At 45.9% G+C, this 26,839-nt stretch overlaps 1 protein-coding gene and 1 long non-coding RNA gene across 7 annotated transcripts in view; both read left to right on the top strand.

Annotated features, from left to right (window-relative positions):
- The window catches only part of PTGFRN (prostaglandin F2 receptor inhibitor), a 117,819-nt gene extending 91,084 nt beyond the window's left edge, over nucleotides 1-26,735 (top strand). For 5 of the 6 annotated variants that reach the window (XM_080374533.1, XM_080374534.1, XM_080374536.1 and 2 more), the window contains 4 exons: nucleotides 710-1,129; nucleotides 14,709-14,816; nucleotides 21,527-21,832; nucleotides 23,097-26,735. In XM_080374533.1, the coding sequence (XP_080230659.1) occupies nucleotides 710-1,129; nucleotides 14,709-14,816; nucleotides 21,527-21,832; nucleotides 23,097-23,263 (1,001 nt within the window). In that variant the 3' untranslated portion in view covers nucleotides 23,264-26,735. The remainder of the gene's footprint in view (nucleotides 1-709; nucleotides 1,130-14,708; nucleotides 14,817-21,526; nucleotides 21,833-23,096) is intronic. The other variant, XM_080374538.1, reaches the window with a different exon arrangement.
- LOC308058588 lies at nucleotides 1,137-8,376 on the top strand. Its single transcript, XR_013925902.1, has 2 exons — nucleotides 1,137-7,791; nucleotides 7,875-8,376. It is a non-coding gene; the product is annotated as an uncharacterized lncRNA (long non-coding RNA).
- Nucleotides 26,736-26,839: the final 104 nt, after the last annotated feature.

Here is a 26,839-nt window from a genome sequence, read left to right as displayed (position 1 = left end):
TGTCAAGGCTCCTGGTAGGCTTGTACTCGGACGAATGCATGAGAAGCAAGGGAAAAGAACACAATGTGGAGGCAGAGGTATAGCCAACTCCTTCAATGCAGAGGTGTGTATGTGGGGGTGCTGGGCACGGTGACTTCTCCCATTACCTCCCAACTTTTTTGTCCTTCAAATTCAACTGATCTTGGGAGCTCAGCTGAATGTGTCTGGATTGCTGTTAGGGTGAGTTTTCAAGGGAAATAAAAGAAGCTACACTAAGTGCTGCCGATTCAGTTAGTGGCAGCTTTTCTCGCTAGTCATGAGTATGTCAGCAGTGACCTTGTACCCTGTTGCTGAGGGTGCTCTTCCTCCACATCCAATGTAAAACTGGGACTCTGAGTCTTGTCTGACTAATATCTTTACTCCTGAAGATCCTGTCACGCTATGACCTGTGTATTGTATTATCTGTCCAGCATTTGGTGTTTGTTTGAATTCTTGCATTTTGACCCAAACTGTTGTGTACTGGTGTGTGTGTGTGTGCTGTTGAGTAACATTTTGGGCTGTCAATGAGTGTTTAGATAAATGTGCTGGGATTTTTCTCTCCAAAAAATTACTTTGCAATCTTTTTGTAATCTTCTTACTTATTGTAATCTTCTAGATTGAAAGGTGCTGCAGAAACAGCTTCACCTTTTTATTAACCCCTCTCTTGCTGCTTATTTCCTTCCCTCTTCAGATTACACGCTTACAGTGGAGGCAGTGAAATTGAAGCCATTCTTTGTAGCAGGCCACACCTTTGAGATGACATGCAAGGTGTCTTCAAAAAACATCAAGACGCCACGGTATTCTGTCCTCATTACAGCTGAGAAGCCACTGACAGATCAGTCGAATCCTAATGGAACCACTCGCATAATCTCCTTGAACCAGGATTCAGTAGTGCGGCTGGAAGACTGGACAGACCAGACTCGTGTGGACGGTGTAGTTCTGGAGAAGGTCCAGGAGAATGAGTTCCGCTACAGGATGTATCAGACCCAGATTTCTGATGCTGGGCTGTATCGCTGTGTGGTGACTGCCTGGTCTCCAGGTGGTGGTGGCATGTGGCGTGAAGCAGTGAATGGCTTATCCAACCCTATCCAGATAGACTTCCAGACGTCAGGTTGGTATAGAATCTGGCAGCTGTGTGTCTAAGCCAGAAAAGGAGAGAGTTCTGTGATGCTCTTCTAGTAGCTTCCCTGTCTCTGGGAAATACCTAGCCTTTGAAACATGGAAGGGGTCTCCAAACAGCGTGACAGCTGAAAGCTGGGCTTGTCTCCCTTGGTAGTACTTGTGTCCTTTGTGCTATTGACTGTTTACAGAAAGGTGTTTAATGAATTGGCTGTAATCATAGCGACTGGATTTTTCTTTACTAATGCAGCTCTTATGGTCCTGCAGGCTCAGAGATGGTTCTCAGTATGGGATAACTGCTGCCACATTTGCCAGCTTTGTCACTAGGTTGCTGTTAAGGTAGTGGCTGCTCTGAAAGAACGTTAATATAACCTGGATTTCTGTTCCAAACCAGACGCGATTAGCATAGCATTAAATTGCCTAAGCATACCTTCCTGTTGATGTAATTGCAGAAAATGATCAGGTCAAGGCAATGGTAAAACTTCAGCTATCGCAGCAAGTGTATCCTGCCACGGGACGACCTTAGAGGCCCTTTGTGGCTGGACTACAATGTAGCTCCACAAATTGGCATGAATCTCAGTACACAGAAGTGCATCATTTCCTCGTGTCTTTGCTGAAACCCTCACCTTCAGCTGCAACGTAGCCCATATGTTGAGAATTATCTAGAGAAATGCTCCTCTAGAAAAATCTGGTGCTGGTACATTGTTGTGGGGGGACACAACAACAGCATTGGTTTGGATCATCAGAAGATGCATGTCAACACTGACTTCCTATCATGCTGTGTGGGTGGGAAGTGCTGCGGGAGTTGTTTTGATAATGGTGGTGCACTTCTGAGTAAAGGGCTTATCTCATGACTTGGTAAACCAAGCTGGTGACTTCTTGAGCATTTTTGAAGAACTGTCAGTGAAGCCCAAAGGTGTGTCCTATGCTGGAGCTCTCTAGGTAACTGCTTTATCTCAAACCTTCTGCTCTCCCCCATTCCTATTCACAGGCACAGCTTGGATGGGGGTCTCTCCTCATATCCCTTGTTCTTCACGTGAGTTACTCTGCTTAATATAGCAGGGCTGTATGGTTTTTAGGTGTGTCTGTGACTAGGCAAGAGCAGCCTGACTTCTGGTTGCATCTATAACTATGGTAATTGTTCTCTGTGAGGTGTTTTCTAAAAACTGAGCTTCCTTATACTGGGCAGACTGGGAAAAGGACAAGGGCTAAGCATAGGCGGACAGTGTTGCAATGAGGACATCACTTTAAGAAGCTTGAAATGTAGCGTCCTGATACAAGCCTTGATGAAGATTCAGCCTGACCAAGGCTGGCAAGAGAGAGGGTGTTGACTCAGCTCAATGCTTCTTTCAGTTCTAGGTAATTTCTGGTTGGCTTTTTGTTTAGTTTTGTGGCAAGGTACTGTTCTGAAAATGTTAGTTGCCTGTGCTCCAGATGCCTTTTAGAGCAGCACTATCACAGATTAATATTGCTGTAGATTTGTTGTCTTCTCAGGGTGGTTTAATGAGCTATAGTTTTAGCCTTATTACTCTTGATATCTGGGTCAGACACAGTGGGAGAGAAGCATTTGCGAAGGGGTGATGCAACAAACCATCAAGAATGAAATCTGTCCCAAACCTTTCCCCTCCCCTACAAGCTCTTGCATGAAGGCTTTCCTGCATAAAAGTGGCGGTTGGTGACTCTCCCAACATTGGTTGTGTTATGTCACTTTGAACTCCTGACCAAAATGTTTGGTGGGATGCTATTAATATCCATGGTTCAGAGGGAAACCTGTGAGCTATGCAAGGGAGGGAAGTGTGCATGTTGCAGTCTTGACTTCTTTTTGCTGTCACTCTACTCCCGGCCTCTTCACCCAGATAGGATTTCTGGAGCATGGAGCGAAGAAAGGGAGAGAGAGCCTGTAGAACTACCCTGGGAATGTGTGAATTCCAGTAGCAGGGCTGGAGCAGGGGGAGGGATGGTCCTGAAGCCCTGTCAGCCTTTCATTCTTTACAAAAGAATGAAGAGAGAAATGAGATCCCAGGCACAATTTACTGGAGAGCTATTTCCCAAAATAATCTTGGCATGTGGCAAAATCTGGCTTGAAATACCTTCCTTTCTTCAATTGATGGATGAATTTTGTGTCCTTCAGTTGCTACTCGGATATCTTTGCTGGACATTCATCTCTCGGCATGATGAGGATGTGTGAGGGCACAGTTAGAATGTATTAACTGTGGAATTATTATTTGGAGAATTATTTGGAATCAGGTACACGAGACGGGAGACATTTTGTGGGTGTGTTGTTTCGGTTTTGTTGGCTGAGGTGTACTTGGATGCAAACTGAGACTGAGTCAGGGAGCTGGAGGTAAATGGCAAAGTTGTGGAGCAGCTACAAAAGCATGGCTCAGATATCACGCCCTTGCCTTGCATCCTGTGGTACAGGCAGCTGTCAAACTTGTTCTTCAGAAAAAGAAGTTGGTGCCAGATTTTCCCTAATGGGAATGGTGAAAGGCAGAACTGCTTAGATAGGTTGTAGTTTCTAGGGAGAATGAGAGGCTCCCCAAAATTGGAGGGAAGATACTAACAGGAAAGGGTCAGAAAAAAGCAGGGGCATGCAACTCTACAGGCAACTGTAAAAGCTGGGGAGCACTGATACGCTAAATCCTGAATTAATGGGAGGGTGGAGTGTGATGAGTTTGAGTGTGGTTGTCCCTGATAGGAAAACTGCTAACGAGTCAATTGCACTGACTTCTGGGGTTCTCAAAGTGTAACAAAAAGACGTCTTAACTGTGACTGCTGGAAGGGATACAATAAGGCAGAATAATTTTGAAAAATAGAAGGTATTCCACTCTCCTCCCTACTTTGAAGGCTTGGGCTTTGACAGCATTTTCAGTTTGCACCATGGCAGATGAAGTGGGGAGGTGATCAATACGAAGCAGCATTTTCAGCAGAAGGAAGCCTTTAAAGAGCTCTACATGAAGCTTTTAGTGGCAGGAGAAATTTCTTTCTTGGTTGTTTTTATTGATTCCCCTTTGATAGAAGGTGGGGATACTTGTTAGCATTGGAAATCCTTCCCTCCAGTTTGACTCCCTTCCAGATCACTCTGAGTTGAGTGATGTTTCAAGGAGGGGCTTTCAGTGTGCATATACGTTGTGCAATGTGATCTATCTGAATGGCAGGAGGCCTGTAAGCTTTTTGTATATGAGCTGGGGAGCGTGCACATGAAACTTCAGTGTTTCCTGCCACAATAGGTTTGAAATGTGGCAGTGCTCGGAAATATTTTTCCATGAACATCTGTGGAAAATGTCTTGCTCAGATTCTTTCCATTCAAGGCAGAACTTGCTGGCTGCAAACAGAGACCTCCTCTCTTCTTTCTCCACTTGCTGTTGCAGAGGGATGTATTTATTCCATTTGGTTAACTATCTGAAATGTTAATGTAAAGGCATTTGAAACTTCCTGAACTAAAAAATGAAATGTGAATTTTGCCTACTGACTTACATAAACTGGAAGTCGGGGGCGGTGGTGGTGGTGAGGAGGAGCCTAGTATGTCATTAGTTTTCAGATATTCAATCTATGGCAGATTGTTCTCTGCTGGATATGTTTTACGACTGGAGAGGATCTTGTGAATCCTCTGGTCTGGCCTTATGAATAACATGGATCATGAGATGTAAATTCATTAAATGAATGCCTGCTGTATGTCCAGTAGCTGTAAGCAAACTAAGCTTAATGAGGCGGGGCAGAGAGAAGCTGTCACATATGAAGACAGTGCTTCTTTTTGGTTTTCCCAGTCTAGAACAGAGGTTCTGCCATCTCTTTTTCAAAGGTTACCCAGCAATGCAAGGGGCAAGAGCAGCTGTCAGTGCTTGTCTTTAAATTTTCCTCTTAATTTCATTGCATCATTTCTGCTCAAACTCAAATGCATCCTCTCTCCTCCTGAGGTATGGGACGATGTATGTGTACATGGCCTTTCTTTTAGCCTGGAACACACCTGTCTTCTGTTCCTTGCTGTCCTTCTGAAGCCAGTGTATCAAGACAGCTTCTTGTAAGACTTGTGATCCTACCCAGCCACACTGAAACCTCTCACTTGTGTTGTGGTCACCTGGAGGTGTTGCTCCGGTGGCAGTGCTTTTGCACTGCAAGGGGTGAGCAGTGGAGGAGAGGGGCTTTTTTTCATGCTCCCCTTTGCCCCCAGCCTTAGTTGAGCTGGCCACCAAAGGTGGGAGTCAGAGAGCTGGGAACTTGCTTGAGACCGGAGTGCTTGTCTGATAAAGGTCTGTGTACAGGCATCTGGTTCAGGTGGCTCCAGCTGGCCTGCTGCTGTTTTTTTTAATGCTGAGGCACCCAGTCTCTGTGAAACCCACCTGGTTTATCCCCACATCATAAATTCTTCTTTAGCATTTGTCCTTTAATTTTCTATCCCTTTTACCCTGAACCTGGCAACCCAGGTTAGTGTTTAGTGTCTTTGCCCACAGCACATTCACAGGGATTTTCACAGAAGTGACTTATTTTCCTTTCCCTTGAGGAAAGTGGGGAGAAGGAAGCTTTTAATCTTGCATTGAGAAGTATGTTATGAGAGGAGCACCATTTGGAGCTTGGCTGTGCTCTGAGATGGCTTCCCCCCACCCCCTCCCCCGTGCCATTCAGCAGAGGGCAGAAAGCTCTGGAGAGGCAAAAATAAAGAGAACTTTTAAGGGAAGCGTCTCAATGAAATCTTCAACTCTGGATTACATCTGCATGTGAGCTCATTGCACAGCAATGTATTATCATTCACTTTGGAAGAAGCTGAGATAAAGCAAGAGCTGCTGAAATATGAGCTGAGTATTGATGTTGAACTTGCAATTAAAATTAAATGATGCCCTGCAATGACCCTGAGAGATACTCAGTTTCAGGAAAGAAGAACAGAAAATTCTTAAAGGAAAGAAACCTTAATCATGGAAATGAATGAAGAGCAATATAGCAGAAAGTCTTTGGCAAGAAAGGCTGGTATTTTCCAGCCACTGTTAATGGGCAGGAACATGCTTTGTCATTGTGTGCCTTTGTGTCTGTGTGCATTAAGTTGTAGCTGGAAGTAGAAACCACAGACTAAACTGCTAGGGGCTTCTTCCAGTAACAGCTATTATGAAGCTTGGGATAAAACTTGTTAGAGAACAGTTCCATGAAGAAGCAGGGAGAGGGCACGAGGCTGGAATAGTGCCAGTGAAGGAGCTCATTAGCTGGAGAAAGGCAGGTCATGGGACTCTCTGTTCAGGAGTGAATGATTTGGTGCCAGGGCAGACATGAGTAATATTTTGGAAGACAGAGAACTTGTGGGTTGCATCAGATTTTTTCCTGCTTTGTGGTCCATGGCGCTGGCTGATTGCAAGGAAGAAAGCTGTGTGCAGTGATTGCGGCCTCCCTGCTGGGTAATGGACTGGGCACGGGCCTCTTCGGTGGAACGGTCTGCTCTGGATCTCTGTTGTCAGTCAGGTTACTTGACCTTTCTCTGCTCTATTTTACTTGTCTGGAAAAGAAAGGTAACTCATGTCTGTGGGAAGACTATACCTTATTTTTGCAGAGAAGTACTGGCTAAAACGTCATGGAACAGGCCAAAATGTCATCTAGGACCCAGGTAATTAGGATCTCTTCTGTTGTAAATCTAGATGTTAACTGGCTTTTGGTTATTTGTCCCTCCTTTTCCCCTTCTTTTTCTTGCAGATTTAAAGTGTTTGGATTACTGAGCAGGGAAGGAAAGCAGGGAGAATGGGGTGACATCAGGTAAATAGGGCTCTAGATTTTTTTATTTTTCTCCAATATGTAAATCTGTAAGTAAACTAACTCAATAAATTTGAACTCCTCCTTTCCACCCTGCAACCTGTTCAGTGTGAATCTGGTTGAGCATAAAATAATAAACCAAACTTGGTGCAGCTTATAAACATTCTTTCCTTTCGTTTTACATATGTGGAAAAATTTGCAATACACTTTTTAGCTGAAAACTGTATTGCTATAAGATTTGGATCCTGGAGTTTCCTTCCTGGGTTGCATGAAATCGGTGGTTTGAGCAATGGGGTCTGCCATAAAAAGTCCAGCAGAAATTACACCAAATAGGTCCTGATCCTGGAGCCTGGTTTCTCTTCAAGCACCTCTAGATTTATGCTAGTAAATGTCTAACCTCGGTTTCTTTGCTTTCCGTTTAAAGTTATATAGTGTTTAGCAAGCATTCAGAGGTCAAGAAATGCCATGAAAACTCTTTTTATTCCTATCTTGACTGCAGATGCTTTTTAGTATAAAATTTTTATTACTTTAATAAAGAAGAACACTTCTTCTAGGGGTTGTATATAAGCTTACATATGGCCTTACTGTATTGAGGAACAGATTTTTTTGGCTTACTTTAAATCAAAGGTCTCAGCAGAAGATGGCAATTTAGGGGAAGGGGAATGCTTCTGTGGTCTTCAGTTTCAGCTGAGGGCATGACACCTATCTTCAGACCTAAAGTTACAAAAATCCAGTTATTTTTCAGCTTTCAAACTCGCAAGCAACTTCCCTACACTTAACTGTGCTTTGTTCTCTATGAGCTTTACAGGATCATGCTTGATCTGTCAACCCTGCAACTGAAACTAAATTCTGGTTTGTTTATTCTCCTGAGTGACCAGTAGGTGCCAATAACAGTATTTCAAACTGTTAAATACAGGTGGCAAGGTGAGCAAAGCCCCATGATCTGTTATCTGTAGAGTTCTGTTTTTCTCGGTGTTAATGTAGCATGAACTCAAATCTCGTTGAAGGGGAGTTCACATCACCTCCCCGACCCTGCCTGTGACACTGCAAGCACTTGAGTGTGGCGATGCGAGACCCTGATGGTAGTCAATGTTGTCAGTGTCTACTGGGAGTTCCCTGTTACCACATTCCTGCATCTGTAAGTTTGGGGTTGAGGTTTGGGTTTGGTGGGTTTTTTTTTTGTTTTTTTGTTTTGGAGGGTAAAAACTTAAGAGCACTTGGGGTTTGTGTGCCAAGCTCTGCTTGGTGGAGTCTAGATCCAGGGCCTCTGGAATACTGTGGTATAATGATAATGCGGGGGGCGGAAAACCCAACAGTTCTTTGTGACCTCTGGGGAGGCCCTCTGGAGCCTTGAAAATGTGTCTGGAAGCATCCTTTGTTTGCTGTCATGCTGGTTTTTGCCCAGGTGCTGTTCTTGAGTCTTCAGTAAAGTGGATGTCCAGTTAGATAAGGTGATGGTTTTGCTTGTAACCCACTAATAAACACTGGTTTGCTGCTGCTTTTGTTTGAGATTGGCGTGCAGCTCATTCCTGCTTCTCCCATCCCGTTGCCAGAGAAGTTCAGCTGAAGCTAAATTGTCTAAGCTGGGGACACAAGTCAGGCAAGTTATAATCAGGTTAAAAGCAGTGGTCAGTAGTTTATTTTCTTAGAAAAAAACTGGACAAGACCAGAACCCTTCTACAGAGAGGGGAGGCGTGCAGATGACTCTTAATTGAGGGATTAGAAGGGAGGAGGGGTCCAAAATGGCAATGCTTACACCATCACATCCAACTGGGGAATAAGCCAGGCCAACCAGAGCAGTGATACGTGTTCCTTAGCTGCCTCCCCAGATGAACAGCAGGTGGCCAGCCACCTCAAGGGTGCCTGCGACTGTGGTGGATCCTCTCGCACCCCTCCTGGGAAACCTGCACGCTGGATTACTTGGCTGAAATGCCCGTACGCCCACACAGGCAGCATGGGGAGCAAACAGGAAGAATTACAGATCTGTGTGCCGTTGCAGGGCCGTGATCTCATTGCAGTTAGAGACACGGTGGGAGCTCGCACGACTGGAACGCTGTCATGGCTGGCTGTGACTTCTTAGGAAAGACAGGCCAGCAAGGAGCGGTGGGGGAGCTGCTCTTTATGTGAGGGAGCAACTGGAACGTGTTGAGCTCTCCCCAGGGGTGGATGAAGAACAAGTCAAGAGCTTATGGGTAAAGATTAAGGGGCAGGCCCACATGGATGACACTGCTGTGGGTGTTTGCTACGGGCCACCTGATCAGGAAGAGGAGGTCAACGAGGTCTTCTACAGACAGCTGGGGGTAGCTTCACAATCACAGACCCTGGTTCTCATGGGGGAGCTCAACCCCCCTGATACCTGCTGGAAAGACAACACAGCTGGGTGCTCACAGTCCAGGAGGTTCCTGCAGAGCATTGAAGATAACTCTTTATGCAGGTGGTGGAGAAGCCAACGAGGTGAGGTGTGCTGCTGGACCTTGTACTCACAAAGGACGACTGGCTGGGGATGTGAAGGTTGGGGGCAGCCTTGGCTGCAGTTACTGTGAGATGGTGGAGTTCAGCATTCTGTGTGGAGGAAGCAGGGCAGTCAGTAGGATTACAGCCCTGGAAATCAGGAGAGCTAACTTTGCCCCTTTAAGGACCTGCTTGGAGGGTTCCCATGGGTGAGGGCTCTAGAAGGTACAGGGGTCCAAGAGAGCTGGCTAATGTTCAATCATCACTTCCTCCAAGCTCAAGAAAGGTACATCCCCATGAGTAAGAAATCAAGCAAAGGGGGAAGGAGGTCTGCATGGGTGAGCAAGGAGCTTCTGGAAAACCTCAAACAGAAGAAGGAAGTTTATGGGATGTGGAAAAAGGGACAAGCCACTTGAGAGGAATATGGGGATATTGTCAGAACATACAGGCAGGCAATGAGGAAGGCTAAGGTCCATTTGGAATTAAATCTGGTGAGGGATTTAAAGGACAACAAGAAGGGTGGCTTTAAGTACATCAATAGGAAGAGGATGATCAGAGGAAATGTGGGCCCATTGCTGAATGAGGTGGGTACCTGGTGGTGAAGGACACAGAAAAGATGGAGTTCCTGAATGCCGCCTTTGCTTCACTCTTCACTGCCAAGGCCAACAGTCAGGAATCCCAGACCCTGGAGGCAAGACAGAAAGTCTGGAGAGAGGAAGGCTTTTCCCAAATTGAGAAGGATCACATTAGAGATCACTTAAGCAAACCTGACGCCCACAAATCCATGGGCCATGATGGGATGCACTCCTGAGTGCCGAGGGAGCTGGCAGATGTTATTGCCAAGCCACTCTCCATCATGTTTATAAGGTCGTGGAGGACAGGAGAGGTGTCCTGTCACTCCACTGTCACTCCAGTCTTCAAAAAGGGGCAAGAAGAAGAGGACCCAGGAAACTACAGGCCACCAGTCAGCCTCGCCTCCATCCCTGGAGAGATGATGGAACAGCTCATCCTGGAGGTCACCTTGAAGCATGTGGAGGAAAAGAAGGTGATCGGGAGTAGTCAGCATGGGTTCACCAAGGGCAAACGCTGCCTGAGCAACCCGATAGCCTTGTGTGATGGAGCGACTGGCTGGGTAGATGAGGGGCGAGCGGTGGGTGCTGTCTGCCTCGGCCTCAGCAAGGCCCTTCACAGCGTCTCCCATGACATCCCCAGAGGCCAGCCCAGGCAGTGTGGGTGGGCTGAGGGGACAGTGAGGGGGGCTGAGAACGGGCTGAACGGCAGAGCTGAGGGGGCTGTGGCCGGCGGCGCAGAGCCCAGCTGGAGGCCTGTAGCTCGCGGGGTTCCCCAGGGCCAGTGCTGGCTCCAGTCCTGTTCCACTTACTCACCGGCGACCTGGACGGAGGGGCAGAGGGCACCCTCAGCACCTTTGCTGGTGGGACAGACTGGGAGGAGCGGCTGATACCCCAGAGGCTGCGCTGCCATTCAGGGAGACCTGGGCAGGCCGGGGCGTCGGGCGGAGAGGAACCTCATGGAGTTCAGCCCAGGCCAGCGCAGGGTCCTGCCCCTGGGGAGGAACAGCCCCAGGCACCAGCACGGGCTGGGGGTTGAGTGCTGTGTCTGGTTCTGGGCTCCCCAGGCCGAGAGAGACAGGGAGCTGCTGGAGAGGGGCCAGCGGGGGCTACCGAGGTGATGAGGGGACGGGCCCGTCTCCCTTATGAGGAAAGGCTGGGGGAGCTGGGGCTGTTCAGCCTGGGGCAGAGAAGGCTGAGGGGGATCTTACCAATGTCCACAAACATCTCAAGGGCGAGTGTCAGGAGGCTGGGGCCAGGCTCTTCTCAGTGGTGCCCAGCGACAGGCCGAGGGGCAACGGGCACAGACTGCAACCCAGGAAGCTCCATCTGAACATGAGGAAGAACATCTTTACCCTGAGGGTGACAGACCCTGGCACAGGCTGCCCAGGGAGGCTGTGGGGTCTCCTTCTCTGGAGACATTCAAAACCCACCTGGACGTGACTCTGTTCAACCTGCTCCGGGTGCCCCTGCTTTGGCAGAAGGTGGGAGTGGATGATCTCCAGAGGTCCCCTCAACCCTGACCATGCTGTAATTAGAGCCATGTCATCAGCTTCTGTGCATCTTTCCCAGGCTGTGTGGTGACTATGACTGACTCAAGTGTACCTTATGGTGGAGTGTTGGGGATGAAATACTTTCTGTAGTCCAGCCCCCTGCCTTTTCGTGTTTTGTAGTGGGGGGAAACCCCCCCCACACACATATGAAGATGCTTTATTCTGCCTTTTCATGCATCAGGGCAGCCCAAAGCCCAGGGCATGGAGCACATGGGCAGAAGGCCTGAGATATTCCCAAAGAAGAAAGATGCTTCTCCTAGGAAGTTGTAACCATGCGGTTTTCAAGACTGAACTAGGAAGCTTTCACTGTAATGAAGCCTGCTTAGGTTTTAAAAAAATATAAATAAATAGTTTTCCCTCTTCATCTGGAGAAGGGAGAGCACAACCCCTGCCACATCTCTTGACTCTCTCTTGAAATCCAGTTCCTCTAACACAGGATAGTGATTCCTGCAGATTACCATCTGTACCTCCAGGGAGGAGATGTACCCTGCTAGGGAAATAACCGAAGGGAAATAACTGTTTGTGGCTTACCAGGGGGAAGTATGATCATGAAATGCCAGAGCAGCTGCTGCCTAGCAGCCTTCCTTCTGCCCAGGAAGCTTTGACTCTTCGTGTGGGAGGCAGGGTAGAGATGCGCTTGGTGACCCAGAACTGAAGGGTACGGAGGGAGGGCTGCGTTACCGTGATGCACGGCCCTTCCCTGGCTGAGTGACCAAACAAGCCTAGCGTTTTACCCTCGTGACATCCAATGGCCAGGAGTGCTCAGGCTCCGCTCTGCATTAGTGATTTGCTGGCGTGCCAGGGTTTGAAGCCAGTGCCTGCTGAATGCGGTAGATGCCTGGATTTCAACCTAGAAATAAGGCCTGAAAAGCCCTGTCTGTGTGTACCCTCTGTCTCTCCTTGTTTGCCCTGCCAGGACAGGGGTAAGGCAGCCCATCCTTAGCCTGACAAAGTGGGGATCATGCAGTTCATTTCCCTTGCTAAATCCCTGACAGCATCTAGGCAGGACAGAGAGCCTGTTTGCTGGAGTAGAACATGTCCCGTATTCCCGATATGATGTCACCTCGCTCACTGCTGGGACTTAGGATAGACCCCAAGCTACAGACAGTGCCAGGATTGTTACGGTGCCGGTTTGCCTTTGATCAGTGTGGCCGAGGGTATGTGCTGGGAATGCAGGGATGTTCCTAGCAGATTTTGACAGTCTCTTTGTTTCTGTTGCTGTGACAGTTCACATGCAGCTTGAGATTTTTCTGGTTACAATTGGCTGGGGTGCCCTGGTCCATGCTGCCTTTAGTCCTCTAGGACCTTGAACTTCTGCCTGCACTGCTCCAAAGAAAATGATAGAAAATGTCTTGGTTTATTTGAAGATGAATAAGCAAATGGGCTGCAAGGGGTATACGGTTGGGGGGGTGTGTGAATGCCGGAAAACAAATTGGATTCACATAGAGAGTTTGTATAGAGGCTGAGGATGCAATCAAATTAATCTCTCTCCATTTCCCCAGAAAAGGATCCCACCATGCTGAGCTTAAGTTAGGGCTGCAGCCTGCTCGTGAGGTCACTACCTGAACAGCTGACCTTCAAAGCGTTCTGGGTCTCTTATTTCCTTAAATATGTTCTAGCAAAAGCATGTAGGAGTCTCAGCTCGTATTCCATGTGTAACCCCCATTGCATCTTCACCACCCTTTCACTTTTGCTTGTTGGGAGGATATCTACTGTCAAAATGTATACGAACCTCTGAGATTATATGTCTATGTACTGCTCTTGTGTACAAAGTACAACTGCTTCTGGGGCAGAGGGCTGTTAGGAATTTATGGTATAACAAAAAGCAGCACTTTGTGCTCAGTGGGAATTCTAAGGGGAATTTTGGAAGCCACAGAAGTAATTATTGTATTGTAATTGGAATTCATTTCTTAGTGTGCTGTGTAATCTCTGCTGACCAAAACAAGCCAGGCCCTTGTAGTCTAGAATAGTTTCACCAAAAATGACCGCTGTAGCTTCATGGCACATCCAAGTTTCTTTCCAGAACCTCAGTTTGGAAGTGATGTGATAAGTTTGCCCGGTGTGGTGAGTTATCAGCATAGCTTCCCGCAGAAACCTCTTGGGAAGGTAAGAGACAAGTGGGTTGTCTTGAATGATTTCCTTAAATGTTCTCCACCAAAAACATTGTTTGCTTCTGATCTTCAGTGGATTTAAAATTTATGGTTCCTCTACTAAAAGAGTAGCGTGTAAGAAAGGAGCAGGGCAAATATTCCAACAGTTTTTCATTCCTCCCAAACCATCTTCCCATGCTTCTTGTTGTTGCTGCTGCTGTCCCAGAGGTTGCAGAACCAGGTAATGATAGTAGCTAATGGGGTCCAGGGTGGGTAAGAAGGGCTAGTTTGCAATCTGAGTCCCAAGTTCCTCCTTCAGTTCTTTGGCCCCTTCCCCCAGAGCCATCCCAGAGGCCACCATTGGCCTCAGCTTTCCTCCTACTCATCAACTTTGCCTTGTTTAGTAGAGAAATCACTTAAAGGTATTTTGGTACGTTCTTCAGTTTCTGCCCTGTGAAATAGAGAGTACTAGCCATGTTGGTATATCTGAGACGTGGTTTTGTTACTTCTGCGTGGGAGATTTAGTTGTCAAAATTTGGAGAAGTTCTATTTTTTAACTTAGGTGCCTTGGAAGTCAAACACCATGTGTTGTCACGGTGCCTGAGCATTTCATAACAGCCTAATGGTTTTTGTTGATATCATCGCCACTTTGCAACTGAAGGAGTTACTGTACCTTTTGAGACAGAAGAAGCTATCTGTGGCAGAGCTAGAAGGAAAACCCACAGAAAAGTGTTATCAGATGCACTTTTCCTGTTGTCTGTGGTTTAGTTCTGTAGCAGAACCATCTGTGTTGTTAAAACATTGGTTTGCTCTAACTTGAATTCCTATTGACGGCCTCAGCCAAAAAGATCCATGTGGGATTAGCCAGAAGACCTGAACTCTCATGCTTTTGGAGGAGTCACCAGTGGAAGACTAGCTCCTTTCGTGCAGGACAGTAGAAGGCTTGGGCAGCAGCATCTGGGTTGAGTGACAGATCTGGCAGTTTGAGTGCTTTATCCTAGTGCAGGAATTAAAGGCTAAAAATCGATAACTATTTTATAAAAGCTTCCATGAATGCTTATCCCTACTTCAGAGCTCTGTCTGCACAAACTAGCAGAGAATATTTCAGAAACATGCAAGAAAGGTTTTGGACACTGAAGAAAAGCCTGTCATGAATAACTGTGGTTACTCTTTTCTAGGTCCCGTGTTTAATGTGTCAGTGCATTCTGACAACCCGACGATTTACCAGGGTGAACTGGCAGATTTGCTGTGTATCATCACAACGGAAGGAATGACACTTGAGCCAGGTATTTTGGCAGAATTGTTTTATTTGTAACTCATTTGCCTTCACCGGGCAGAGTAATGCCAGCAGTTTCGACCTTATGTCCTTTGAGTGAGGCTGGAGAATTGCGAATCAGCATTGAAAAATCCTATAGAACTAGATAAATACAGGAGAGCATGTTTACTTTACACAGCCCAATTTAAACCAAGGGGGGTTTTGTTTCACATTCTGAGGGGAGGGGGAAAAAGTGTTCTTACTGCTAAGCCCCCCTGAGCTGGCTGCACCAACTGACCCCACTGCTGACAATCTCAGCTTGCAACGACTAGATGGGCCATGAAAACTATTCCTCTTTTCTTTCATTGGAAAGGAGGACCACTGGCAAAACCTGTTAGGAGAAAATGGCCATCTGTAAACAAATCTTAAAGTCACCTGGCTGGTCAGCTTCACAGTTCAGAGTGAATTTAAGGCTTAATGTAAATCTAAAAATCACAATAACTGAAATGACAAAAATGAATGTTTATTGCTGCTGCCTTCAGAGGTAAGCCTCCTTTTTTGTGTGGAAGAAGAAACACAGTAAGTAATTGTTGTGAAAAGGCTGGCAGATACATCAAAGGTAAATTTTTATAAAGAGCTGAAGAGTTCAAGAGAATTGCTCAAAATCTAGCTGCTTTGCCAAGCATTGCCTGAGCTGCTCTTCATCAAAATATGGTGATAATAATTCTGGTTATTGTACCCAAAATTTGGGTTTGTAGTGAGTTTAGGTTTTTAAAAAGTAATTTTTAAATATATATATATATATAATATAAAAACATATTTAAGATTAATCTGCAGGTATGGAAATATAAATATATAAATGTATATACCTAAATATAAAGATGTCATGATTCATGTGAAACTTTGAAATCTACGTGTAAGCCGCTATGAAAGAGGTGCTGTGCAGTAAATATTACTTATAATGCAATAGCTGATGAGGTGAGGTATCAAGCTTAGTAAAGGCCCATCACTTTGAAATTCCAAGATGTCTGTGTAGCAGGGAAGCAGCTTGCTAGATTACAGTTGTGTGCTGCCTGTGAAAAAATGATAGAAGTCTGTAGATTTTATTATTGAAATGCTTGGAAGGGAGGAAAAAGCTGAGTAAACTTTATTACTGTCAAAAGATTTATAGCCTGGGATATTGGACACAGTAAGTAGTGACCTATGCCTGTACATATACCTTAGTCTGTCCTGCGGTTTCTGCTCAGCTGGAAGTCTCTTCTAAGTTGAGGTGTGCACAGGCTCTTACAGGTACTGTTGCAAGGCAGTGCCCGCAGCAGCTGCCTGCCTTTGCAAAGCAGTAATTGCTGGCAGGGAGCAGCTGCTGCTTCTGCTGCGGTTTGACAGCTAAAATAAGCTTGGGGTTGCCTTGTGAAAGAGGTCTCAGCATCCCTGACTCACTTAAAACTTGAAAAGAGGCCACTTAGTAACCGTGGGGCTCTCCTGTCAGTGCTCGGCTGCAGTTGAGTTTGTGATGGCTCTTTGTGTGTTAGGTAGCTTGAGACTAGGATAAGCACTGACAAGATAAGGATAGTCAAAGGGAGAGAAGTAGAAAGGTGTCGTCTTTGAGGAGCTGCTCATCAGCACAATTAAGTTTTAACTGGGAAACTTCATAGGGATTCTTGCATGTCTGTTGAATTGATAGATGGCACCTGGAGCTGGAAATGATGCTGTTTCCAGTTGTCATGAGCAGCCAGTGTAGAGTTTTAAACATCAGCACTGTAACCTGTTCCATAGCTGGGTAATGTCATTTTGAACATGGCAGATCTCTGCCTCTGTGGGCTTTGGTTTGGTGTGGTTTTCTTTTTGTTTTGAGTTTGGGGTTTTTTTTGCATCTGTAATGGGGCAGATGAGGCACAGACAACACCTAGAATGGAGTAAAGTGTGACATTGTGGCAGGTTTTGAAGGAAACTTTCAGTCTGTGCTCTGAGCCTCCAGTTGTTGAATGAGAAGGATTTGGGGGCTAACCAGCCATGCTGTGTGGAGAAACCCCAGCTGGACCTTCCCTATGGGCCTGAGAAGCTGGCCCCTCCGGTCCTTGCTGGTCCTCTGGGTGAGAGGGGCAGAAGAGCTGCCAGGAACAGCTGGAATCTGTGCAACAGCTGTAGGATGTGCAGCCTTCCCTTGTCAGGCTGCCACCTTGGCCTTGAGAGATGGAGGGGACTAGAGCAGTGGGGTAGCGGAGCAGGTCAGGTGAAGAAGGGCCGTAAGGGCTCATATGGTAACAGACAGATGTAACACCTCAGTAGTGACAGTATTCCCCTGCATCCTGTCTCTGGCATGTCTCTATGCTCGGTCAGTATCACAATTTAATTCACAATTGGAATGAAGAACTTGCTTTTTAAATTAGTGCTGAACATTAGACAGACTGTGAAAATGACGGGGCTGTCTCATCCCAGTGGAGAAATGAGGCATGTTGTTAGAGAAAGCCTATAGCAGGGAATCAGATAAACAGTGCAAGAGTTGCCAGCATCTCCTAGAAGAAAACAGATGACAGCAGTACAGACATGGTCTTTCCATTTGGGAATGCGATGAGAAAAGGAGAGCAGAGCAATTCCATTTGACTCTCTCCCGAGGGGCATGTTGGCTTTCAAAGGCCATCTAATCTTCTGGTGTCAGACCTGCTGCATGGCTGTGTTTTGGGCCATGGTGAGCAAAGAAGGATCAGGGAATTTCATAGGATATCTTGTTAAATGCTCATCCAAAACACTTCGGACACACTCGGTGTGCCAGCCAGCTCTGCTCCTGTACATATAAGCACTCATCTTTGCAAGCACACGTGTGGGTTAGTATGTATGATTCCTGTATTAAGTTGAGATGTCAGGCGCCACCTCTTCTCCCTTTTTGTATGCGCAATCAGAAAAATAAAGTACTTTCAAGGAGCTGAGGAAAAGTTAAATGACCGATGATCTTTGTCGGTGCCCCTTGTTATAGTTAGACCGATCCGTTTGTTTCTAGAAGTGTTACTTACTGGTTGGACCCTTGTCTGGTAGAGGCAATTCACAGTACTCTGTGTGTACCCACCCTGTGGGAAATTTGCAAAAGGGTGGAAAAGGTTTTGGCGTGACTGCTGCGTGCTTTAATTTCCTCTGCTTCTTTGAGACCCTGCTGAAATTGAGTGTGTATTACTAAGCTCAGTACATGGCAGTGCTGTTCCATCTAAAGAACCGCTCCTTTGGCTTGGCAGCTGTGGTTGGTGTTTTGAATTGATGTGAGGGGAGTATGTGTGTGTCAGGGGGGAATAGTAGTTCTTCTGTGCCCTGAAGATATAAAAGCTGCTTCTGATATTTCTGTTGAATACACATTTTCACAAACGATCTCTCCAGACTTCCCAGATCACCCCTTCTTGGGCTGTGTGCTTAGGGATTTAAAAGTATTACTTACTGTGCCTGAAAGGAGATGGGTTTTTATCTGCTCCAGACAGACCCAGTGGGCACTCTGGAGAATTTAACAAAACCAGCTTGTTTACCTCTTGTATGGCTTGAAGTGGTTTGCTCAGCTCTCTAGGAAGCCCTATTCAACCTCATTTAAATGTAGTAAACAAAAAGGGTCTCAAAATTGTGATTCAGCACTGTAACAAGATGCTGAGAGAGCTCCATTCTAAGCAGTGGAAGTGTATGGTTCCTAAGAGCTGGTCTAGAAATAGGATTCCCTGTTTTGAGGAGTGATTGGCCAGGGAAGCAGCTAAGAGCCAGACAGCTTAGTCCTGTGTGTCAAATTGAAATGTGCGTAGAGATGTGCTTTACATGTTGATGATCCTCGCCAAGGAGGGGAGGAAGCACAGCACCACTATTACTCTGCTCACAGAGCTCTGAAGCATCCAGCTCCCAGTGCTTTGTGTTCCTTTATGAAAGCTGAGTTGCATGACCTGGGGTCACTGAGGTCCTTGATGGCCTTCTGAGCTTGGCGCTGGGATGTTATGCTTTCCTCTAACATGGGGCACCTTTTCCGGGTGTCCCACACTACTTACAACATTGTGGAGCACAGAAGGAACCAGTGAAAGAAGCCTTTCAGAAGTAGTGTTAAGTGTGAGTGAGGGTTCTTGTGGTTGGGTTTGGTCTTTGTAGATTGAGGACAAAAATTGGAAGAGTGACTTGTCAACATTGATGCAAGGTGTGTGGGGAATGGAACAGATACTTTTGGGAAGCCCAGTTTGTGACCTGTTCTGTGGCAGTGAAACTGCATATATATATATTAGCACTTGGGAGCTGCTAGGCTTGTTCATCACTGACCTTTAGAAAGCACCTGATTTATGTCCTGCTTTTGCTAAATTTTCCTGTGTTTTTATTGCATGAAAACTAGAGATGTATAGAATGAATCAGATGACTTTGCTATGTTAAGCTGTTTCAAGGAGGATAGTGACAAAGAGTACTCGGAGCCAAATCCTCCCTCTGACTGTCTGTAGTGAGTCACTAATTGCACACTGTGTATACTGACTAATAAAATATGTTGGCATAATACTGTCGTCCCATGTTGTAATTACAGAAGATAGATTCAGCTATTTCAAAATGACAACAAGTGCCTGTACTCATCTTTGTATGTGGAGGGAAGGGAACCTCAAATTAACCGAGACTGAAAAGAAGGAATTCTTCAAAGGTAGCAAGTTGCCTGGGAATCTGAAGGCTAGAGGGGTTTTTTTTTGATATCTAAATTTATTGTTTAAGCCTTTTTTAGCAAGTGCAAGTGGTGTTTTCAGCATAGTTGGACTTGGCCTGGAAGGTGTCCATATGCTCCCTATGGTACCTGGAAACACAAGAGCTAATGGCAGTCTCGATGATCTTTGGAAGGAATTGGTTGTTCCCCACGTGCCTGCCTGTGGACCGGTGCTGTTACCGTATTTGGCATAAACAGGCAGCAGAGATGAAGATTAGTTTATAGAAAGGGAGCGCTCTCCAGTAGAGGCCCTGCTTCCCACAGACAGCTGGATGAGTACACAAAGCAGAGGGCTGTTTGGTCCCGATAACCGAACATGTGCTTATGGTAATTTTTATTAACTTTAATTTCAAAGGAAACAGTCTGGGTGCTCTGCCAAGTAACTAATAGTAGTACTTGTAGTATGATAGGCAGAAGTGGTTGTTTTGAGGGCTGCTGGTCCATATGACCTACGCTGGACCCCTGTGTAGGACTGGGAGACCTACTCCTGCTGTAGGGCTGCAAAACAGTCTGGGTGCTCTCCTGAGGTTCTGTGCTGTCACCTGGAGCACCTGGCCATGGCAGGCAGGGCAGGACACTGGCTGGTGTCCCAAAACATTTTGGTCAGCCAGCATCTCCGGTAGTAACATGTGCTTTCTTTTTGATCTGTTTTTGAAGACGTGTGTAAAACCAGTGCACCTTAAGAGGAAGTTAATTAGATCCCAAACAGTGGGGGGGTTGTTGTCTGCAGTAAGGAGGAATGTTCTACCTGGCCAGCTGATGCTGTCCTTCAAGTAGCAGAGCTGAGGATGTCCCTTTACTTCAGTACAGCAGCAGGTTTAGGGCTTCAAATGTGAAAATTTAGAGAAGAGCAAACACAATTAGATGAAAGACTGGTTTTAAATGTCAGGTTGCCAGTACTGTATTTTTCAGACATCTGAATGCTAGCAAACGGAGGTTTGATACATCACCAAAATCACTGCGACCGCCTTAGGTGTGACCAGGTTAAGCCCTACGCACACATTCTGCCAAGTACCTGAAGCTCAGGACAGAAATAGTAAATTCTGATTCCAGTTTAGGCCCATCAGTTTGCTGACGTGCCAGGAGGGAAGAGCTGTTGATGAAACAAGTGAGCAGGCTTTCCTTTCTATGCTCTGGGTCACGCCAGGTTTCAGACTCTATGACAGGTGTTGCTGGGCTCGTGTTAGCAAAGAATAGCAGTGATTTTAAAAGCAGATACTCAGCTACATCAGCCTAATAGAGTTGGCTGGGATCTGCTAATGGGATCAATAGGATCTTGCATGAACATGGAAAAAGCTAGACGTGCTGATGAACTCTGACTGCCTATCAGCTATGTTAAATGTGGAAGGTGTTGCAAATGCATTTTATAGACTATCTCCTTGGGTGGTAAAACTTGTACAAGGCATAATGCCTGATGATGTGTGACAGTAACCCACAACTCTGGAAAAAAAAATGTATTCAAGCCTCGTGGTCAGGCTTTGCTCCAGAATGCTTTGTGCTTCTGTAGAAATTTTGTTGTGTGCTCTGTGTTAGAAACACTGTATTCATTTAGGCAGACTAAATGTAAGGAAGGGGCCTTCAGGAAAGAGCCTTCTGTCTTTGTGGTTGCGTAGACCCTGCACGAAGATAGCAATTGCAAATCCCTCTGCTAGCAAATACCTTCCACTTCCTTTTCACTGTGGGTTCAGCATGGTTGTAGAACTTCCTATGACACTAGGTCTGTTTGGTGAAAACTTAGACCAGAGATGAAACGCAAATTTTAGGATAGCAGGTGGGAAAGCAAGAAGTCTCCTCTTTGTTGTCCCTGTGGTAAGTCACCCTTCCCGTGCAGCTACATTCTTGCTGCCAGTGCATTTCATTGCAGTTCACTACTTGAATCTTCCTAGAAAGGACATGTTTAGGGCACTGTCTTTTTTCTTTTCCTTCTTTTCTTCCGCTGTCAGGCCAGTGTTGGCTATGCTGCTGATTAATCCTTCTGCCAAGAAGCAGCACTGTGAATACTTCTCAGAGCTCAACAATATGTCTAAATTCTTTGTCCACAAATGCAGATGATATGTCCTTTGATGTCTCCTGGTTCGCTGTGCGCTCCTTTGCACTGGACAGAGAGCCCATCTTGCTGGCCTCACTGGACCGAAGAGGGATTGTGTCACAGAGCAGGAGAAATGGCAGCAGTGATCTCAGCCTGGAAAGAATCAGCCCGCTGGAATTCCGGCTCCGTGTGCATGGCTGTGAGGACCATGACTTTGGGAACCACTACTGCGTAGTGACCCCGTGGGTGCGATCTGCCACCGGTGTATGGCAGCGGGAACCTGACATCAAAGCCAAACCCATCTTTCTATCTGTGAAAATGGATGGTAAGAGATTGCAACATGTGTTACACTATTTATTTATCTTTTTTAAACACCTTGTTATATCTTTCTGTGACAAATATTCCCATAACTGTTTTTAAAGGTGCCTGTGAGAATCTCATTAGGTGGTGGTGTTTATCCTTTTCTATTGTTCACAGCTTCTGATTCCAGATTCTGTAGACTAGGTAGACCTGAACAGATTGCAGTCATAATACTGGAGTATGTTCTTTCCTGACCATCTCTTCGTGATGTTTTGCATAGCTGGAGCATCTTTCAATCAAGGCATAGTGTTCTCTCCAAGTATTAACCCTTCTGCTGCCTGCAGGAGGAAGCCTTGGTTTGCAGATAGGGCGTGCTGTAGTGTTGTGGTTAGCATCAAAGCTGAGAACAGAAAGTGAGAGCTCTGACTCCTTCCTCTCTCTCCTAACGAGACATGCTGCTTCACACTTAATGCCTTGTCTGCTTTACAACTTGAGTGGCAGGTGTTGCTAGACCTCATGAGAAGCAAGTTGCACACTAGGTGCTGCATTCAGCATGTAGCTAAGGACGAAGATTAATGCAGGAGGGGTTTTGAACTAGTTGCTTGCTTGTCAGCGTTTCCAGGAAAGGTCATATTAGAAAGTCCCATGAACTTTAAAGGAAACAGAAGGGTTTGTTCTCCCTACTGTGCAGATAACCATTGTAACTGTACTTTTCAAACTCCTTATAGCTCTTGACCCTGCCTTGTAACAGAACAGTAGTGCAAATCAGATTTCTTGTTTAGGTACCAACTTCGGAGGTTGATTAGACAGGGTTGCTGCGTGGTAGTGAATGTATTGTATGAGTAGTTCTAATCAGGCAAAACTTAAAGTAGTCCACTCCTTGCCTTTTGGAAACATATTACAAAGTGTGCAGCCATAGTCTGCCTCTGATGGGGAAACTCTGCAAGGCCTTTGTTTGGAGGAACAGGTAGGTAATGGGATACATCTTGGAACTAGCTCTGCTTTGGTATCTCACTCCAAGGCTCCTCTGGTGCTTCCAGCCTCCTTGAGGCTTTGAAACATTAGAGAAATAATTAGGGTGAGGAGGTAAGGGAGTCCAGTAAAAGACCAATTTTCCAAACTTCAAAAGACAGAAATCAAGAAGGAAAATTGGTTTAATTTCCTTCTGAAACAATTAATCTGCCCATGACTGAATAATGTGGGATTTTCTCCTTTTTTAGGCAAGAACAAATGAATGGGACCTCTGAATTTCTCAGTAATTATCTAATGACTTTGCCTTCCTCTTTCAGTTCTGAATGCTTTCAAGTATCCCCTGTTGATTGGCATCGGTCTGGCCACTGTCATTGGACTCTTATCCTGCCTCATTGGCTACTGCAGCTCCCGTTGGTGCTGCAAGAAGGAAGTGCAGGAAACAAGACGAGAGCGTCGCCGGCTAATGTCGATGGAGATGGACTGAGCGTGGGAGCTGGACACACTTGCATTTCAGGAGAGACTCACAGGGCTCTCGGACTGTGCTGAGACACTCACTCACAGGCCCAGACAATACAGTGTGTTTCCTCTCTGATTTCAGCCTGGACCTCAAGCTTCTCCTTGTTACACCTCACGTCCTGAGAGCATTCAGGCCATATTTAGCGACTCAGAGTTCTCCTTTTCCAGCAGCACTTTCTGCATAGGGATCATGTCCTTCTAATGTGCAAATTGTTGAGCCTTCTTTCAGCAGGACCCTGTGACAAAAATGACTAAGGTTTTGTTTGTTTGTTTGGTGAGGTTTTTCCTCCCACCCTCTTGGTGTTGAAAAGATGTCCCTGTGTGAAAGCATGATGGGCAGGGTAATGAAGGGGGTGGCAGAAGCATTAGACTTCCATTGTACTAACTGATCTAGTTTTCCCCTCTACCCCCATCACACCATCCTGTTCCCTTTCTCTGTCCACCTTGGTATCTCACAGACTTCTCTGTGTTGGGTTGAAGGTTGAAGAAAAGGTTCCTCTGCTGGTGTCTCTTGAGGCTGTTCCAGCAAATAATTGGTTTATGGTTGTCAGCATGCTTTGTCCTCCCTGGCTTTCAAAGGATTTGCAGTTAACCCCAAGATGTAACTTGCCTGAAGGTCTTTGAGACACTTTTGGTTTTTTTCAGTGCTCAAAGCTCTTAGCTGGGGTGAATAGGGGCTGACTTGGCAACCCTGAAGGGTCAGTCCTCAGATGAGCATTCGTTGGATGTCTGCTTATGGCCACCTTCTCTCCCACACTTCCACCTTCTCTTCTTCCCACTAGAGCTCACATTGTGCCTGAGACCCTGTTCTGCTCGTGGCAGAGGAGCACGTGGTGTCCCCAGACAAGGCCCAGCCTTCTGCTGGCCTCAGCAGAGAGGTGGGAGACCTTGCCCCCCTGGTGATGGTGTGACTTATGGGTAGAAAAAAACAAAAATGAGATGGATCTTTGTCTGCAGTTTGCCAGCTGATCAAGTTTAGAGAAGATTTGTAAACTATGTGTTACCAAATGCACAGACCAGACCGCAGTGCTGCTTCTGCCAGTCACTCAGTGGTAACCCTTGAACCTGTGAGCACAGTCTGAGATATCTGCAGCAGCTGAAGTGCAGCTCAGGGTAGGAATAGGAGCAAGCCCAAGAGGGCAGCAAGAATCCCTCAGGTTCCACTGGTCCTGGTCTCGTACATGGGCCTGCAGCAGGGCTTTCCCCGTGGGTTTGAGACCTATTCCTAGGTGCTATAGAATAGAAGTCCTGCTCTGGTCTTCCACATACACTGACCTGGCTCCTGAGCGGGGCAGCTCCTTTTTCAGGCAGTTCTGTCTTCCCAGCACAGCTGGTATTTTAAGCAATAAAAGTCAGAATAAAGATACTGTATATAAACAAACAAGGCAGTAGGGCTGTACCGCAGTCTGATGTCACAGCCAGGGTTTGGCTCACATCAGGAAGGGTGAGAAATGTGGACTTAAGGGTAGGTAGGGCTCAATCCTTTCCAGGTATTTTTAAGATAAAAGATACTGAAGGAGAGCACCCATGGGAGGTAGTGGCTGTGGTGTGCAGCAGCCAGTCTAGACGTTAGTTATGTACTAGACAACCTGCTTTACTAACAGCTCATCCCATTGCATTTTCCAGAGGAGCTGCAGATCTAGTATCTGCTATGAAGGCTTCATTTCACATTGGTGTTGTGGAACCTTGCACTCAATACTGTAGCTATTCCAAAATTGGTTTTTTTTGTGGTAAGTTTTCTCAGTCTGGGTGTTGTGTGTTATTGTTTTGGGTTTTTTTTTCCCCTGTGTTGCATTGTGAACTTTGTTTTGAGGCTGGTGTGAGGGTTTTTTTCTAGAAGACTGTTTCGCTTCCCACGTGCAGTCACATACATATATATATATAGGTATTCACAGAGGTGTCCAATGATTTTTTGAAAGCTGAATGTGAGACATCTTCAAAATGGACTTGATTTGCAGAGTTGGGGCTTGCAAGTTATTTGACTCCTTAAGACATTTCACGTGGGACACCTGAAACCTATAAACCCCTGAAAGACTTTGGCCTGAACATTCATAGCAACTTTTCTTTCTGGCCTGATGTTTTTCTTTCTGGAAGAGCTCTGAAAAGGCCTGTGTTGCAGGCAGACATAGCTGCCTCTGCTGAGGAACAGGGCAGAAGCAGTCTCCAGCTTCCACACTGAAAGCACAGAAATCCGTAGCGATGCTTTTCCCAGAGGAATGGAGTTGAGGAAATTATTCACTCAGATATTACTTTGACAGCAAGAATTTTTCTTCTTCTCCTGTCTGTCTGCTATAGTGAAATCTTGCTTTTTCCTTGGACGTTATGGAATGCACTTCTGATGGTTGGGATGCTGGCTGTCCTTCCCACATTGATCTAGCAGCTTCCTTGCTGCATTAACATCTGCTTTCTTTACAGAAGGCCTGTGGCATTGGGGCATCTTGGGAGGGGTGGTAGTAGTGGTGAAGTTTGAAGCACAGCATCAGTCACTTTCTGTCCTCGCAGGCTGATGCCTCATTTATGTGCTCTTGGTTAAGTTTTAGGGGAAGAGGGTGGTGACTGTAATGCAATAATTAGGGAATGAATGAGCAGGGAACCGCCAGCTCTTTGCAAACACACGGCATAGCACACTTTCTCCCTGCTGGAAAAAACTCAGGGTTATTTTGGTCAGGGCTCCCTGCACCTCTAGTGAAAGATCCCCATGTCCTTAGCTAATGCTGACCTTCTTTCATGGCCCGTAACAAACCATCTTTGTCATTCCAAGTGAAGCAAGTTCACCACTAGCTCATCCTGCTGCCAGCCCCTTGGAAGGCAATGCTGCATCCCCTTCCACCCTGTATTTGCTGTAGTTGGAAGGCTAGGAGCTGAGGGGCAATACTTACCTGCCAGATTTCCTTCTACTTGTGCCAATTTTGTATTATCCCCCTTTTTTTAAAATAGAGTGGGAATCTTATCTCTAATGAAAAAAAAAAAAAAAAAAAAAAGAAGCTAGGTCACTTTTCATGTTTTTTATTATTATTATTTCCTGTGTGACCAGGGTTTGTGTGAGTGGAGGTGTGTGTGCATCTGGTTGTGTATTAAACTTGCAGAGTATCAGAAGAGTAAGCTGCCTGAGATGCAGTGCAAACATCCATATCCTCCCTGCTGCAACCTGTGGTATTGTCAAAGTATCCTAAGGGCTCACGTTGATCTTCCTCTGTTCGCATTGCCACATCTCCTGGTTATGCTGGTAAATTCCTCCAGGCACTTGGAATTTTGATCCAGGACAAGCTTGAACATCATATAGCAGAAGGGCAAGATATTTTCTTTCTTTTGTTTTAATTTCAAAGTTATAAAATAAAGTGTTTGGCACAATCCTGGAATGCAGGTACTGAATAGTTCTAACAATGCTGTGTAAAATGTTTCTTTTTATGTTTAAAATAAAGAGCGAGCCTTTTTGATTATGTCTGTGCTGTCTGGATGTGTGAGGTGTGTGGGCAGTTCTTTCCTTGCACGTTGCATATGTATGCAGACCCCATCGTTGGGGCAAGGGTATGAAATGTCAACC

Source organism: Falco punctatus (genome assembly GCF_963210335.1).
Source record: "Falco punctatus genome assembly, chromosome: 2".
In the NCBI taxonomy this organism is placed as follows: domain Eukaryota; kingdom Metazoa; phylum Chordata; class Aves; order Falconiformes; family Falconidae; genus Falco; species Falco punctatus.
This window is presented reverse-complemented; position numbering and strand designations above follow the sequence as displayed.